Raw genomic sequence first — 18,304 nt, forward strand, 5'->3', positions numbered from 1 at the left:
GCGCATGCGCAGAACGTAAGGCGCGCTTGGGGTCTTGGGTTAACGCTAGGGGCGGCCCCTATTTTTCGGAAATAGCGTTCGCCCCAAGCCGCCGTTGGGTCGCTTGGGTTACGGCAACATGGCGGCGACCGGCCAAGCGGCGGCCGCTCGCCTCGGCACACATTCGTCGTCACCGCTTCATGGTGTCACGCGTTCATGAAAAACGAAAGGCCAACGAAGCTTATGCTATGTCTCATGATGCCCGCACAACCAAATTTTAGCGATAAAACGCACTATAATTTCAGATTGCTTCCGGATTTACCGAGCTGTTAGGCTTAGCGAGTTCGCCTCCTTTGGTTGCCATGGGGACCAGACGGCGGAAAGCGCAGAAGGTTCAAATGAGGTTTCCCAGTCTCGGTCTGGATTGACAATTGGCCGATTTCGTCTTGTCTGACCAAAACGGTTTATATAGCCGGTAGTCTTAAGATAGTTTTTGCACAATAATAGTACTTTTTGATGATTAATATAACGTTATTTGCTTTTATATATTAAAATTCTTTTCCTTGGCTACCGTCGTGGCGCTGCAATCGACGAATGCAAGCCCGGCTCCGCTGCGTCGGGAAAACCCCTATTCTAAAACTCGCCGCTCGGCTAGCACGTTGCGCTGCCGCGCGCTATTTCCTTAGGGGCCCCAAGCCTTGGGTCCCCCTATTCTAAAACTCCCTAATAGCGCGCGGCAGCGCAACGTGCTAGCCGAGCGGCGAGTTTTAGAATAGGGGTTTTCCCGACGCAGCGGAGCCGGGCTTGCGTTCGTCGATTGCAGCGCCACGACGGTAAAACAAGAAAACGCATTTAAATATATAAGAGCCAACAACGCTATTTTGTTCATCAAAAAGTGCTACTATTTCACAAAACTATATTAAAACTACCAGTTATATAAACTGTTTTTGTCATACAAGACGAAATCGGCCAATTGTCAATCCAGACCGAGACCGGGAAACCTCAATTCAACCTTCCGCGCTTTCCGCCGTCTGGTCCCCATGGCAACCAAAGGAGGCGAACTCGCTAAGCCTAACAGCTCGGTAAATCCGGAAGCAATCTGAAAATATAGTGCGTTTTATCGCTAAAATTTGGTTGTGCGGGCATCATGAGACATAGCATAAGCTTCTTTGGCCTTTCGTTTTCCATGAACGCGTGACACCATGGAGCGGTGACGACAAATGTGTGCCGAGGCGAGCGGCCGCCGCTTGGCCGAGCGCCGCCATGTTGCTGTAACCCAAGCGACCCAACGGCGGCTTGGGGTGAACGCTATTTTGGAAAAATAGGGGCCGCCCCAAGCGTTAACCCAAGACCCCAAGCGCGCCTTACGTTCTGCGCATGCGCATTTCGACGCCCCAAGCTCCTTGGGGGCCCCAAAGCTTGGGGCCCCCTATTCTAAAACTCTCTAGTGTTGAACGCACCCTTCGTCGGAGAAAAACGCGTGTAAACTTTGCTGAATATATCCAGTGTTTTTGTTACCGTTAAAGAGTTTTTGTCCGCGTATGATTTCTTCACTTTTATTCGAATCCCCTAAAGTTCAAAGTTGTAGTAACAAAGTTCAGTCTAATATCAAATCAACAACTATACATGGTGCCGAAACCCGGGATGAGAAGACAGTGGCGAAATCCGGAAAGACCACGACGGACCAAAATGGAAAAGCTCAAAGCGAAGAGGCGAAGTCGACGAGGGCAGAACACAATTATCATCAACGAGGCCACAACAGCACTGCCGACAGCCAACGTCCAACAGTTGACAGCTATGCTTCACAGACTGGAAGTCAGCAATGATGAGCTGCGGAAGATCAACGACGAGTTGGAGAACTATCTACCGGAGGAAGCATTCGAGATCGAGTTTACAGAAAGCGTCGAATACGATGACCGGGCCATAAACCTCATCGGCCAACTGAGGGCTCGGATCGCAGCTTCACAACAGACTGCGTCCGAACAGAACGCCGAATCGACGCAAGCGTCCGTGCCGACGCCCAGACTAACTGCTATCAGGCTTCCGAAGCTGCAGCTCCAGTGTTTCAATGATGAGCTTGCCAACTGGCAGTCTTTTTGAAAATGTTTTCGCGAAGCGGTGCATGATAATGAGGCCCTGACCAAAGCGGAGAAATTTCATTACTTAAAGAGCCTCCTCATCGGGCTTGCCGCATCGGCAGTAAAAGGATTGCAGGCAACTGAGGCCTGCTATGACGACGCGGTACAGATACTGCAGCGCCGTTTCGGCGACAAGGGGTTAATCGAACAAGAACACCTGACCAAATTAAGGACGCTACCGCCAGTGTCGTCATCAGATGTCAGAGGACTCCGCAGGCTCTACGATCATGTTCAAGCCCACATTTGCGGGTTAACGGCTCTCGGAGTGACCAAGCATGCTTACTGCGCAATGCTTTGCGATATTATCCTGACGGCGCTGCCGCGAGACATGGTGGTGGAGTTTCACCGCCTGGCAAGCCGAGCGACCAAGACAGATGTATTGTCGCCGCCCGATAGTAGTCCCGCGTCACCAGCGCTGCAGTCCTCCGCCTCGACGCAGGCAGCAGACAGATCAGAGAGAAGGCTAGAGGAGGTACTACATTTTCTGCTGGTAGAAACAGAGTGTCGAGAGCGATGTAGGTGTTCCCGCCTTTGAAAAGCCGTCTTACAAGGAAAACCTCGGCAAACGCGCCTGACAGCCGACTCCGAGTGCCACTGTTCTTTATGCGCAAACAGAGAAGACAGAAAAATGCGCATTCTGCGATTCGAACAGGCACAGCACAGAGATCTGCACGGCTGCACTGACAAACGAAGAAAAGACCGAAAAACTTGCCAGGGCGAAAAGGTGCTTTCGATGCACAAGGTGGGGACGCCGAGCAAAAGACTGCAGGCGAAAGATAAAATGCGGGAATTGCGAGAAAAGGCACGCTACCTCAATGTGTAACCCCAATTGGGTAGCGATCAAAACTTCCGGGACAACAGAGGTCACCGCCACTAATGTGCATGCAGAAGCCAAACCAGAAGAAACGCAAGAGACGGCACTGCAGACTTTCCCTGCCTTTGCTTTGGGGAGCACCAAATACAGCTACATTCGGGGCGTCATGGACGGTGGAAGTCAAAAAACGTTCATTCGAGCAGATATCTCAAAAACACTTGATTTGAAGGTTTTAGGAAAGGCTGACTTCCACCTAAACACTTTTGGTGCTGCGGCCGCGCAAGTCCAAAGCTGCCGGCTGGTAGAAGTTCGCCTTCGGAGCCAATACGGAGATCACGAAATAGCAATAGAGGCTATTGAGGTGCCCTTCATATGCAAGAACGTCAGGCAGGTGCCCACAGATCACAGTTTTGTGCAAAAGATTGAAGTTCGAGGAGCACTGCTCGCAGACAGACTGATCCATCCGGGCATGTCTTCAGTGGCAGGTATTGGATTACTAATTGGAGCCGACCACCTTTGGAAATTTCAAACGGGAGAGGTGCAAAGATGCAACGAAAATGAAGGATTAGCAGCGGTGAATAAGTTTGGTTGGACGATTCAGGGACCGTTCAGTGTGACTTCAAGCCTCGCAATCGCAAACAATGTTTGCATACTAAGAATAGGCTTGGAAACTGCAGACCAGGTCCACACTACGTTGCAGAATTTCTGGGAACTAGACGCCATCGGCATAAAAGATTCCCCAGAGACACACGACGAAAGAGCACTGAGCAAGGTAAAGTTGGAAAAGAAAGGTCAGCGCTATGAAGTTGCCTTGCCATGGAAAGACGCATCCAACGAACTCAACGACAACAAAAATATGGCAATTCGGCGACTCGACAACCTGACAAAGCGACTATGCCGCAATCCAGAACTCGCTGAGCAATACGACGACGCCATCAGGAGTTATTTCGAGGCAGGGCATGCGGAGCGGGTGACCGAAGAAGTAGTGTCTGGGAAAGTTTATTACATGCCACATCAGCCAGTCGTACGTAGCGAGGCAACTACGACGAAGCTGCGTGTCGTGTTCGACGCATCATCACACGCTCCGGGGAAACGGTCACTCAACGACCACTTGGAAAAAGGACCTAACCTCGTCAGTGATTTGGTGCAGATTCTCTTGCGGTTCCGCCTACACAAGGTCGCTCTCGTAGCAGACATCGAGAAAGCATTTCTGCGGATAAGCGTGCGGCCTGAGGATAGAGACGCCCTGCGGTTCTTCTGGTACAGTAGCCCGCCGCTTGACCCGTCAGCATTGCCGGATATCGAAGAATGGAGAATGACTCGGGTACCTTTCGGTACGACAGCCAGCCCGTATTTGCTGACCGCTACCCTCCTCCACCACCTTGAATGCGCGACAAAGGAAGTCTCGAAAACGGCGAGCCTCATGAAGGACTCCTTTTACGTGGACGATCTGGTGACGGGGGCGGCTACAGTAAACGAGGCGTTGATGGTTGGCTGGTTTGTGGGGTTTAACGTCCCAAAGCGACTCAGGCTATGAGAGACGCCGTAGTGGAGGACTCCGGAAATTTCGACCACCTGGGGTCCTTTAACGTGCACTGACATCGCACAGTACACGGGCGCCTTGTTTTTCGCCTCCATGGAAAAGCGGCCGCCGAAGCCGGGATTCGATCCCGCGTCCTTGGGAACAGTAGTCAGCGCCGTAACCACTGCACCACCCCGGCGGGGCAAACGAGGCGTTGAGAATAGCCACTGAAGCCACCGACATAATGAGCGACGCCGGCATGCGCTTAAGGAAATGGTCCTCGAATTCCGATGCAGTCCGCGCGGCGTTTGGGGACGACGAAACTACACCTTCGAACGGTGAACAGAAGATCCTGAGAATGAAATGGAACGCAGCTGACGACAAGATGGCAATATCCCTGGCCAGTGTGATCAGCTCATTAACTAGCGGAGCTGCGTCGAAGCGCGCGGTGCTGCAGGCGTCGGCAAGAATATTCGACACCTTGGGCCTCGTCGCACCGTTCGTGGTGCGAGCAAAGATCCTTTTTCAAAGGCTATGGGAGAGAGGTATTGAGTGGGACGATCAATTACCGAGCGACTTGGAAGCAGACTGGAGAAGTTGGTGTTTAGACCTCGCCAATCTGAGACAACACTCCTTCACACGTTGCATCCTACAGAACGACCACGTTTCCGAGCAGCTCCACATTTTTTGAGACGCAAGTCCGACGGCCTACGGGTGCTGCGCCTACCTCCGCATTGGAGAAGACAACGAAACGGTGAGCGTCAACCTCATCCTTGCCAAGTCACGCGTGGCGCCTCTGAAGGCCTTGTCGCTGCCTCGGTTGGAGCTGATGGCGGCTGTAATTGCATCACGCATGGCCACCTACTTTCAAGGAGCAATTGATCACCAAATGAATGTATTCTATTGGACTGACTCGATGATTACGCTCCTCTATCCCTTGGAAACGCGCATAAAATGAGTTGCGCTCATTTTTTTTTTTTTTTTTGGGGGGGGGGGGGAGGGAAGATGTAAGGAATATATAAAGAAAAAGAACCGACAATCCCGTAGCTCGACTTCAGAAACGAAAAAGGGCCATTAATCTGAGCACAAAGCAGAGAAGAAATGCCGAGCTCTTGCTCCCGAAAGAGCAGCCAGCAAAAGTCAGCGCGTTCCTAGGTTTCAAGTTACAAACCGAAGACGGCATGGTCCACTTTCCCGGAACGACCGGGGAACGCGCGATTGGAAACAAGGGTCGGCGTGGCACCCCGCTGAGGAGAAGGAGGGGCCTGGGCCGGCGACGAGGAGGCTGTGCGCACGTGCGGGGTGCGAGTGCTGCTGGGAACGACTGGCCGAGAGAGAGAAGAGGGGACAGAGGGGACGAGACAGTGTGGAACGCACCCTTCGTCGGAGAAAAATGCGTGTAAACTTTGCTGAATATATCCAGTGTTTTTGTTACCGTTAAAGAGTTTTTGTCCGCGTGTGATTTCTTCACTTTTATTCGAATCCCATAAAGTTCAAAGTTGTAGTAACAAAGTTCAGTCTAATATCAAGTCAACAACTACTACACCTCCTCTTACGGTCTGAGTACTGTCCTTGCATCATTCTACATTATATTGTATTTCTGCACCTTCACGTTCACACCCCAACAGTACCAGACACGTCATAGTAGAGAATATCTATAAATATCACTTCTAATTTTCTCCCGGTACAAGATGTTTTCCGTGTCATGCAGACATCCTTTGCAGTCACGTCAGCTCCAAGATTATATGTCGTGGTGGTGTAGTGGTTAGGGCACTCGACTGCTAAGCCCAATGTTGCGGGATCAAATTCCGGTTGTGGCGGCCGCATTTCGACGGAGGAGAAAAGCTAGGCGCCCGTGTGCTTTGCGACGTCAGTGCATGTTAAAAAAACTCATGCGGTCGTAATTTCGAAGCCTTCTTCTAAAGTGCCTCTCATGGCCTGTTACTTTGGGGCTAACTTCAATAAACAAATCATGTCCAAAGCCTTTATATGATTTGCTTTAAAGGTAATAAAACTTACACTAAACCATAGAAAGCACCTAAATAGAGGGAAACACGGAGAAAATAAATTGCAATTTTGTTGGCACTAGAAATTTCGATTTACCTAAATTAAAAACATATTCCAGTTCAGGCATGGCATGCAAACACAGCCTTGGACATAACTGACGCCATTTTAGTGCTTTTACACTATTACATTAAATCTTCAAGCGCAAACTACATAACTAGTTTTGCATACGGAAATTACCGATATGTGTGCTATATGTGACTAATAGGGTCCTGGTACTCCCCTGATGGGGCTAAGACAGGTAGGTAACTGCCGCTTGCGGCAGGGGCTCGCCTGCCACAGAATGTTTGTCTGTTGTAGGCCGTCATTGCACCCGCCACCGTTTCGGCGGTTGTTGTTGTGGCTGTAGGAAGAAGGAAAAGAAAATGCACGGGCCTGCTGCTGGCTCTGTAGCTGAGCCACCTCCGCTGCCTCGTGCAGATAGAAGAGAATATAGAGAAGAAAGAAAAGGAAGAGGGAAAGAAAGACACTCGCCGCAGCAATAGCCGTCGCCCACAACCAGCGGTGGCGTGTGCAATGACGGTCGAGAACAGATAAAAATTCGGCGCCAGGCTAGCCCCCGCCGCAAGCGGCGGTGACCCACCTGTACCAACCCCATCAGGGGAGAGCACTATCCCAGCTAGGTGGTCGACGGCTGTTGCGGCGCGCGTCTTTCTCCCCTCTTCCTTTTCTTTCGTTTCTATTTTCTCCTCTTTCTGCACTTGCAAAGGCCCTTCAATGGGGCCTTTGAGGTCGAAATAAATAAATAAATAAACAAACCACAACAACGACAACAACATATGTGACCAATTTAGGTGTTACAGAACTAAACTACTTTAAGACTGATGAGGCTTGTGAGGGACTATAGGCTCTCCCCTGATGGGGCTGGTACAGGTGGGTCACTGCCGCTTGCGGTGGGGGCTAGAGTGGCACCGAATTTTTATCTGTTTTAGGCCGTCACTGCACACGTCACCGCTGGTGGTGGACGACGGCTGTTGTTGCGGCGCGCGCCTTTCTTTCCTTCTTCCTTTTCTTTCTTCTCTATATTATCTTCTATCTGCACGAGCCAGGGGAGGTGGCTCAGCTACAGAGCCAGTAGCAGGCCCATGCATTTTCTTTTCCTTCTTCCTACAGCCACAACAGCATGAGGCTTGTGAATTGATTGTGCTGGAATTTTATGCGTAAGCATTGTATGGCTGTGTCTGCTGTTTCGTGCCTGTAAATTATCATCACTATTACATTCGAACGAAACGAGTTCTAAGAATAATGCTTGCATGAAAGGATGAAAAAACCTCGCCGTGGAAAACATTTCGTCAGGTGGTTTAATTAGGTATATAATTATAGCTAATAATTCAATCAGAAGTCTAAATAGCTGGGAGAGGTAATAGCGGTTTCCAAAAATGGTCACGTGGTACTCCACTTTCTAAACGCTGCACTACTTTCAGTGGCGGGAGAATTGAAATATTTGAACGTGACCAAGCAGTAAAGGGCGTGATTTCCGTGACAAATCGGTGGGAATGGTTAACCGAGAGGTAATCAACCGACTTCAATATGACCAATTTCGAAAGTACTGCCGAATCTTTAGTGGAGAAATGCGAAAGCCTGAGCGTTGCTGCTGCACATGGTACATAGTCGCCCCTTGTCGGACACAACTAGCGTTCAGTTGAACGCATCAAAGTATACCGGCATTCTATAATTGGTTTACGGAAAAGGAAAGGCGCGGCATCTGTCGTTCGCTCAAACCCACTGACATATGAAAAACGCTGCAACGTTTATTCTTACGCATTTTTCCAGAGCAGCTTCTGCACTGTTGTCGAAAATATTTTCTTCTCCTCCTCTTTTCTTTTCAAAAAAAAAATAGTAGTAATGCCGACCGATTGATTGAGGTGAAATAAAAATGTGCTCATCACTGGTAAACCTCAATTTGAACTCTGATATTTTCATTAAGCGATATATAAACGTATCCAGTGCTTAGAAAACCAAAAACTAACATACCGTTTTTAACGCACGAGTCCATTATTAATTTTTCGTCGTCCGATATTTCTTCGCCGGTGCAGAGTGTGAGTATTCGGTTCAGTGCGATGAAGGTCTGCGACAAGAGGTACAAGGCTATGAATACGCGGGCCTAGGGGCAAATTGCACAGCGCTCTCTGTAATTAACCTTCGCACCAGCTTTTGCGCCATCGCATATAGCTTATGTTAGTTTTAATGTCAGTAACGTCAGCTATTCTTTGTGATCAAAACGAATCATGCAGTTGACGCACAGCTGTCTAAGGGGAAAGCGGGGGAAAAGCTTCAGCTGTGAAAAAATTGCAATGGAGTTCTGGGAAATTGTACACCACAGATTTTGAAACCTGAATGTTTTGAAATATGTGCACATGTTCACACTCAGTCAACCTTTGTAGCTTTTTTATTCTCACTGCATCAATCATGTTTACTTCTACTGATGAAAATAAATTCATTATTATTTTTACCTTCTCGGCTGGAAATATATGCAAAGTTTACTCATTTAAAACCATTTGCAGTGTCTGCCCCAGTCACACTATTTTTCTGACTGACCATGTGAGCTCAGGTGTCATCAAACAAATCACCACAGTCCTTCCCGCAGCGTTCTTGCAAAACGAATTATGAAAATGGAAACTGAGAAACAATTTAGTCGCCAAAAAAAGGCCTTATAGCGAGTACTACGACGAATGACTGATTATCAAGACTTTTCTTTTCACCGCGTAAGCCTCCTGATGGTTTTAGATTAGTTTTTTCGAAAACAAAAAAATTCTCTTTTGTAACCAGTATAGGATTGATTCCTCCTTAACACTTGATTTTGAAGAATAACGTTTCGTGAAGGCACCGCAGGCATGCCATTCGCATTGCCGACAAGATCAAACATCATCCACTAACAGATATTTGCTCAATTACATCTTCTTGAACACTTCTGGACGCCTTGCCGTGGTGCTGCAGTGTTTAAGATGCCCGATTACTAAGCCGGAGTGCCCCGGTTCGATCCCGACCGCTGGCGGCTGCATTTCGATTGGGCGAAACGCAGAGCCGTTCGTGTGCTGTGCGATGTCAGTGCACGTTAATGATCCCCACGTGGTCGAAATCCTTAGGGCACGGTACAGGTGTCCATAGAACAAGTGTGACAGATACGGTGACTTTTCTTTCCTGTGAACAAATTATTATTCAACACTGGTGGCAGAGCACGCATTCAAGGCATGGGTTTTACGAGAGGCTTTTGATGACCCAGTAGTGGCTCCTTGTTATGTCTGGCCGGTATTTTTAAACTGCCTTAAATGCAAGAATACAAGACAGGCACTTACCGCATTCCCAACCCTCATAGCTATGGTGAGGGTGGCACAAAAGCTTTCGACGAGAGAAAGCAGGTAGACGGTGCAGAATGCCTCGGATGCTGACAGAAGCCGCGTTGGATCGACAAAGGCGAGCGTTCCATACATGATTATGATGAGCTGCGCAAAGCAAGATTCAGTTCGTTGAGGGCTTCCCGACGATAGAATATATTTATGTCCTAAACTTTTTGAAGCGACAGCTTCCCTACGTAATGTAAAGCCAAGGTCGCTATAGTGTCGCACCCCATGGTAACAAAGGTCAGGCCAAATGTCAAAGCAGTGAACTAAAACTATGCCGAACAACGCTTTCATGCGTCTTAATCGGTTTACGTGGATTTTAATTCCCACATACAGATTCAATGATAGTATATCTAGCCACTGTGGCGGAGAAAACATTCCTAGTGGTTTAGCTACGATTACACCTAGTGTGTACGCTATACGTTCATTCGTGTCCCTCTCCTTATATGGAGAGGGACACGAATGAACGTATAGCGTGCACACTATATAGCGAATCATGATATATACGTACGATATATAGCGTACACTCCTTAGCATATGGTTCGGTGTGATGTGATGACTGGCGTCGCATTGTGACTGAGTACTTAGAGGAGCGCGCAGTGCATCAGCCCATTCGGGGGAAGGGTGGCTTTTCCTGGCCCTTCGCAGCTGGACGGTAGGTCAGCGCCGCTTGCGGCTGGGCAAGCCAGCCACCGAATTTTATCTGTTGTAGGCCGTCATTGCACCCACCACCGTTTAGGTGGTGGACGACGGCCGTTGTGGCGCTCGTCTTTCTCTCCCTCTTCTTTTCTGTCTTTTCTACTTTCTTCTGTCCGCACGAGGCCCCGCCGGGGTGGTGCAGTGGTAAGACGCCCGACTACTGTGCTGGAGTACCCGGGTTCGAACCCGACCTCGGCGGCTGCGTTTCGATGGAGGCGAAACGAAGAGGCGTCCGCGGGCCGGCGTTGCTTTGTATGGTGTCACCTGTTTGACAGCCCCTAACAAACGTTGAAATAAGTTTGAATTAAGAAGGCTGCTACAGTTTGAAGTTGAAGCGAACTGTAATCGCGTTTACCGAAGATGTTTGCCAAGTTTGTTGGCAAGATCAAATGTTATTTCTGGCTCCAGTCGCTTCAATATATCTGCGAGAAAATGGGGGGAGGGATATTTTATATTTTTCGAAATAAAGCACCTCGTCACCTCTAGCATCGCGATCGTGAAAAAAAACACGGGCTGTTTATAATCAAGCGAATATGGTATATTGCGAAATATGTTGACACATGCATCAGCCTCCTTTCAGCTACACTGAGAATACCTGAAACTGCACTCCTTCATGACAAAACATTTTGAATCCGGCTTTTTATTTGCTGATGTTCGCTGCTTTGCTTTAGGTTTTATCGTGTGTGTGTTTCCACGTCCTGATTTACGATTCTTTGTGCGGCACCTAGTTTTGTTTTCTTTATGTTTTCCCTCTTTTGTACTCTTAGTGCTGTATTTCCGAATAAACCATTCAGTTCGAGTGAGCGAGTGCATTTAATTGTTGCATGGGGCCAATTAAAAAAGGAAACTTTCAGCGAGAGAGCGGTAAATTGGTCCTGCTATCCGAAAATTGGACAGAACTGGCGGCGTCGGAGTTGTGAGGCATGGCGCTGGCAGGTTGTAGCTGGCGTCTTCCGTGGTCGAACACTCTTTCTTCGAAGGTTTGTGCGACTTAGAGAGACCCCGTAGCTCCAGAAAGTTGGCCGAAGCTTTGGCCATCTTGGGTTGCTCATTTTTTGTGTGAAGATATAACTTGAATCAACCTTCCAGGGCTCTTGAATGCCAAGTTACGCAGGCTTAGGCTACGCAGGCACGATCATACGGCTTGGTTAAAGCGGGATTTTATATGTCAGGGGGTCTCCTATCCTACCGCGTCATACCCTTAAAAGTGAAGCATAAACGTCCGCCATAATTTTCGGCACAGCTCAAAGGCGAAGCCAGACACTCAAATAATTACAACTAGCTAACATTAAAACAATTAGAAGACACTTTGGCGACTAAAGCGATGAAAGGCGAAAGCCTGAGTTCTGCATTCTGCTACGCGACTGTTGCGCATGTAGCGATGAATGCTGGTATACGAGTAAAGCGAGCGACTACATACTCTCACATTCTGCGAGCGCATTTATTCAGTGATTTCTGCTTCGCGGCGAAGAGATCGCGCTCCTTGTATCTGCGCAGTTGTACGTTTACAGTTGTGTTGTTGATTTATCGGGCGGGCGGCATGAATTAGGAAGTAAATAATTAATTACACAACTGTTACTAATTAGTAATATTAGGTAGGCGATATTTATTAATTAGCAATTAATTAGCAGTAAGGAGTTAGTAATTATTTGATTAGCAAAAATTTGTAGTTGGTAGTTAGCAAATAAAATAAATATTTATTAGTCATAATTAGTAATTAATCATTGATTGGCATAAGAGCATATAAGGCACGCATTCGTGTATACTGTCGTGGTGCTCTGTGATTGGTCGAGACCTCCATGACATCATCCCGTCTCGAACAATCAGAGCCGCTACAAAAGCGTGACACTTTTACTGACGACAACGATGAGGCAATAAAGTATTTCGCCTTAAAACGGGCACATTTGCTTTACGCTACCTGTTGATGATAGACGCATTATGCTTCAGTGTGGACAAAACAAATAACGGTTGTCTCACCACAGAGCTGAGCCCACTATACACCGCATCGACGCAACCGTTGATGAGGTTGACCTTGAGCACGAGCCTCTGCTCGCGTTCCCTTAGTCGCTTAAGGGTATTGAGGTGACTCTGTTCCCAGGCGTAAATCTTCACCGTACGGATGGAGGTGAGCAGGTCCACCATCTTCTTCAGCCGCTCGTCCCTGATCTTCATGCTGCGCTTCTGCGCTCGGTAAATAATGCAACATTAAATGCAAATACATTTCGTGAAATTCAACATGTGTTTAAAATCTCCAGGCGAATAAGAAGGGAGACAAAAGTCACTGGAATAAAGGAAAGTATGCGGAATGTCTTTGTGTGGTTTGAACAAGGTGAAATAATAATGTAATCATGGATAATTGATTACAAAGTAGAAGAAAAGCAATCAAATGCCACTACGGGAACCAGATGCGACGACCTCAGAATTTTGCGTTCAGTCTGCGGCATCCGTGGGTTCGGAAAAGAAATCTTCCGTTCTTGACCTTATGTCAGAGGCTGTTGGCTCTGTGGTTAAGTGCCTCATAAAAAAGCCCCTCATTTTCATTAAAATCTACAGCAAGTTACATGCCTCATTTTAATAAATTGTGCACTTGTGTGATGACCTGCTGGTAGACAGATGTTTTCTGTTAAGCCGCTCTACGCACACAGATTAATTTATAATAACTTAAAAAGGGGTAACAAGTGTGTTCATGAAGGGAGACAACAGAAGACGATCTGCCATTGGAACAGGCTAGGAGATTAGATTTCGTCAGGCCGGAGCAACAAAGTATAAGACACTGATCTTTAAACCTGCAATTTTGTAACTAACGGCCCCGAATAAGTTTAATCTTCAGGTTTAATCTTCAGTGAATTGTGCGCAGAAAGGATGGAGCAGAGGGAGGGGCTTGAATTTCAGGTTTATTAGTAAGCATGTTGCCGAGTCACATATAAAAGCAACTGCGTGAACTCAAATAAGTACGTGAATAGAACGCAAGAGTAGACTATAGACGGCACTTGAACTAACGCAAGGTAATATGTCCTAAATTGCGGAGAATCCAAAAATCTCCTTTTATTTGGATATAGGTTCATTTATGGATACCTCACACTACCATCCCATTTTTTTATGACAAACGCATCACAAAGCTCGCGTGCCACCTAGCCATATCTTTTCCTTAGTACTTCTGGTATTAATTGCAAAGGTCAGTATGCCTTCCCGCCTGCAGACTTCGCGCATGTTCGGCAATGTAGAGGTGAAATCGATCCTGGCTTCTTTCTTCATGAGTATTTTTTCGACAGATTCATTTATGAGACGTCCCGTCGAGTCATGTGTACTTTCCCATAGATTAAGGGGTCTTCATTCTCGCCCCCCAAGACGCACCTCACCAGAGTGGTACGACCCTTCGCGTAATCGGGAGTGCTATTCCCTTCGGACATGATTCGGTGGCGCGATAAGGCGAACGATGCACGCGAATAAAAAAACACTGCCGGTACTACGAAACGATTCGACGCATCCTTCGTGTAATGGGACACCCTCAGAGCGCAAGGTAGAAATGCTGGTCTAACTTCTTTTTATTGACCCCCTTCCTCGCATCTCCTATAGGATTCAGTCCCTGCAGAAACTGCCTAGCCCCTGCGACAACAACGGTCATGGCAAAACGAGTTTTAATCAAGCTATCATCCCCTGATAACTGCATCAGGTATACACGTCATGTATAAGCTTTGCCTTACGAGTAGGCGAGATAGCGCCTTTAACACCGCCTGTTGATTAAACAAATTTTCTTTGTAGTGACTACGCTATCCACTAGCGTATACAGCCGAATGGCAAAGCGTACAGTATATTAGACGCACCATTTATGCGGCTTGTGCGCCATCTGTAGAGCGGTCGCTTAGTACGATGGTGGCTTTTATCTGCGGGCGCAGGATGCTGGCGCTGAGTTTTTGCGTTGCAACAAGGCAGAACAATACCAACGCCGACATCGACTCTTTTGTAACTCGGTGTCCTTACACTCTCGCGTAAACATTTGCCAAGGAGTTGTCCACGGATTTATGAACGACAGACTCGCCCAAAAATGTGCTCGCTTATACCCATATTTGAGGCTTATTCTCGTACTTGTGTTATTTCTCAATAGTTCCGGAAAAATAATAACATGACACTTTACAGACTCCAAGTACATGTGCAGCCTACTGCGATGGCTCTTACCTGGAACGCGTAGTACATGGCCACAACGACCCAGAATCCCAAGACCTCTATGATGAGGGCAACACCGATGTTTAGGCCCGGAACGATTCCCACGCGTTGCGTTACCATGTAGATGACGAGAGCCATGGTGAGAAGTCCAGACAAGGGACTCAGTATAAGCTGAGCGCTGAACGAGAGGATGTTGCAGTCGACTCCCATTACAGACACGATGTATCCTGAGGCGATAGTCGCACGGGCTGTTGACGAGTAGTTCAATACCTGCATGTGGAAAGGCCAGAACAGTCATAAATTCAATGAATGAAATGATCATCAACATCACCATCGTAATCAGCCGGACTATGCCCTCTGCATTGCGAAGGCCTCTAATATATTCCACCAATTACCCGGTCCTGTGCTAGCTTCATCCGCTTGAACCCCATGCGAGATTCCTTATCTCATCCGCCCACCTAACATTCTGTCGCCCCTTGCTACGCTATCCTTCGCTTGGAATCCAATTTCTTACCCCAAGCGACCATCGGTTATCCTCTCAACGCCCTACTTGCCCTGCAAGTAGTGCTTATTTGCATATTATTAGTAATGCTTGTTTCTTGGTTTACACTTGAATGTCATTAACTCGAATAATTTTTGTGACCCACTCTGCGCGCTTCCTATCCCTTACCGTTTCACCTACCAGTACAAGCATTGGATGCAATACAAGCGGGTAAAATATACCAAAATGGGAAGCTTTGAGAGCTCTCTGCATAGACAATCTGCAAGAATTGTATAAAAAAGGATGCAGCGCACAAAATATAATTGCTTTTAGGACGCGAACCACAAGGTTAGAACCAGAAGAAAGTAATCGGAAAGGTACGAAATTAAAAAGAAAAAGAAACCATCACAAAAAACAAACCTTGCTCGCAGAAGGAGAAAATGACCAGTACCCGCTCCTTCCTGTCGGCATTACGTTTGTTCAGTTTGTAAATAATTTTGGTGCATCCAAAGCATCCTACGCAACTAAATGTAGTGTTCGCCCTAATTCAAAATAAGCTAATCAGATCAATGCTAATATTTTACAATATTGCCAGTGGTAGTGATATCTGGTGGAGGTGCTAGCCTTCATGTCCCGCACTCGTCAGTCAAGCCGACACAAAAGCCCTGTTAGTGTCAACCCAGGAGACCGGCCCAGGGCCCATTGAGCTAGCTACTGACACAAAGGGCCACCGTCTGACGACGGGTTACTGCCGGATCCCACTCCGCCCCGGAATGACACCTCAACACTGACAATGGCCCGGAACCAACCATCTTTACTTCTGATCTTCCAGCAGCCTCGACAGCCGCCAATTTTTAATGAAGCACATGGAGAAGATCCAGAGGACTGGCTGGATCAATACGACCGGATTGCTGCATTTAACAGTTGCGACGACACCTTGAAGCTTTTAAACGTCTCTTTTGCACTGGATGAGGCCGATTGAATGTGCTAGTAAAACCACTAGTCCTCCCTAACGACGTACAGGAATCCAAGAAGGAACTTTTCCAGGTGTTAACCAGCTTTGTGAGGAAGGAGAGAGTTGAACTACTCCTTGAGTCTAGAGTCCAACCCCCTAATGAGTAAGTACTTGTCTACGTAGAAGAAATGAAACACTTTTTTTTGTCGCGCAGACCCTGAGATGCCCGAAGAAAGAAAGGGGCAGCTTTTGATGTGAGGCGTCAAAGAAACACGTTTTGCCGGCCTAATCAGGAACCCTCCAATAACAACTGAGAGTTATTTCCGGGAGCGTCCACTATGAGGAGGACCCTTGATGCCCGAGCTACGCAGTGTCAATCCCCCAGCTCACGTATTACCTATCCACGCCGCTGAAATGTTTCTGGGCAACGACAACCTGCTGGATATCATATGAGAGGCCGTTTGAGAACTCCGGGTGCCACCATTGTCTCAACAGCTCCAGGTAGTGACTCTAACTGACATCGTCCGTGGTGAAGTGCAGCAAGCGCTGGAGAATCATACCATGACGGAACAATACAACAACGACAAGCGAAAAAGCTCTCCCTGAACGCCGCTCCTTGGCTCCCGCACGACAAGAATATGAATGACTTGGCAGCCTCAGAAAATGTGAAGCCTAAAGGACATCGAAGAACCGCCCAATCTGTTTCCGCTGCGGTAAGGATGGACACATCCTTCGCCACTACCTATACCAACGAATCGGCCTTCGAGGTTTTGCAATTGACTTTCAACAACCCGACTACGATGAGCGACTGCACGAAACGGAGAACTATCTGCACAGCGTAGAGTTCGTGCCGCCAAGCCACCGGTACCGCTTCCCATCACTATGGAGCGCCATATTTGCGTCTCCGGCCCGCAGTTACGTCCAAGGAAGGTCCCCTAGCTCCCAAGGAGAAACTAAGGGCCGCAACCGTTCGAGGTGAGGTTGCTATACAGAGAAATAACGAAGATCCTCCGATAACGAATGACAATGCCGCAATTTACACCGCTGCTGCAGAACACGGCGAAGCGACATGACCTCAAACTAATAAGACGCCCACTGAAGTGACGATGGTGTGCCCGGCCGCGAACTCAATAAACGACGGAGTCGAGAGCGGGCACCAATGCCGACGTGCAATGCGAGGCAATGAACAAGTGTCCTTGAATTGACTGTCAATGGACGCATGATTACTGTTTTCGTGGACACAGGAGCTGACTACTCAGTCATTAGTGAACCATTCGCCACCGAGCTCAAGAAAGTAACATCCATTTGGGATGGCCCGCTGATACGAACCGTGGGCGTAAGTTTATTACGCCGTCATGACGATGTACTGCAGGAGTGACGGCAAATGGATGTACTTAACCTACCAGCTTTGTGGCCCTGCTGCAGTGCTCGAGCGAAGCAATTTTTGGGATATACTTTCTCAATGAACATCGGGCGATCTTCACCTTCAATGACAGCTCATTAAGCTTTCGACGAAGAAGCCATACCTGCTGCTGCACCTTCGACACATCACGTTGCTGTAAACGTCCCCGATAGAGTATTGAGCGTATCGCTCCGATCAAGCATTGTCCTCTCCATGGTTACCTGCGAAACAACTGCAGGTGTCGTCGAAGGAAAGTTCCAGTTGCTCTTGGAGCTTGGTCTGAGAATCGCAAAGGCGTCGCCCATTTCCGTTATAGAGAAGCTGAAGTCCTGGTCGCAGACATCACCAAATAGTACTGGCACCTGAACAAGGGCATGACGATCGTTTGCCTCGACGAGCTATCGGACACCCGAGACATCTTCGCCCTCTTTAGCCAAACGGAAGATGATGCGCCCAATCGAGCCAAGCAGCCCCCGTTCATGACGCCAGACGGCCCCTTCTAGTACAAGGTAATGATGACCTTCGGCCCTGACTCCGCGCCAGCCATGTCCCAGCGAGTAATCGATACCGTACTGGCTGCCTTGAAGTGGCAGATTTGTCTGGTATAGCTAGATGGCGTCGTTGTCGTCTCTGCGAACTTTGAAGACAACCTGAAAAGGCTTCGGACATTGCTCGATATAAAGTTGTCAGGGCCCACGTTGACAACAGAGAAGGGTCACTACACCTACGAGCAGCTGTAGTTTCT

At 48.0% G+C, this 18,304-nt stretch overlaps 1 protein-coding gene across 3 annotated transcripts in view; it reads right to left on the bottom strand.

Moving 5' to 3' along the window:
* The window catches only part of LOC146178706 (multidrug resistance-associated protein 1-like), a 142,833-nt gene that overhangs the window by 83,813 nt on the left and 40,716 nt on the right, over nucleotides 1–18,304 (bottom strand). For all 3 annotated transcript variants that reach the window (XM_084578467.1, XM_084578468.1, XM_084578466.1), the window contains 4 exons: nucleotides 14,734–14,991; nucleotides 12,535–12,738; nucleotides 9,814–9,960; nucleotides 8,492–8,585 (listed from right to left, as the gene is read on the bottom strand). In XM_084578467.1, the coding sequence (XP_084434593.1) occupies nucleotides 8,492–8,585; nucleotides 9,814–9,960; nucleotides 12,535–12,738; nucleotides 14,734–14,991 (703 nt within the window). The remainder of the gene's footprint in view (nucleotides 1–8,491; nucleotides 8,586–9,813; nucleotides 9,961–12,534; nucleotides 12,739–14,733; nucleotides 14,992–18,304) is intronic.

This window comes from Amblyomma maculatum, chromosome 9 (genome assembly GCF_055883805.1).
Source record: "Amblyomma maculatum isolate TAMU_Amacu chromosome 9, ASM5588380v1, whole genome shotgun sequence".
Taxonomy (NCBI): Eukaryota; Metazoa; Arthropoda; class Arachnida; order Ixodida; family Ixodidae; genus Amblyomma; species Amblyomma maculatum.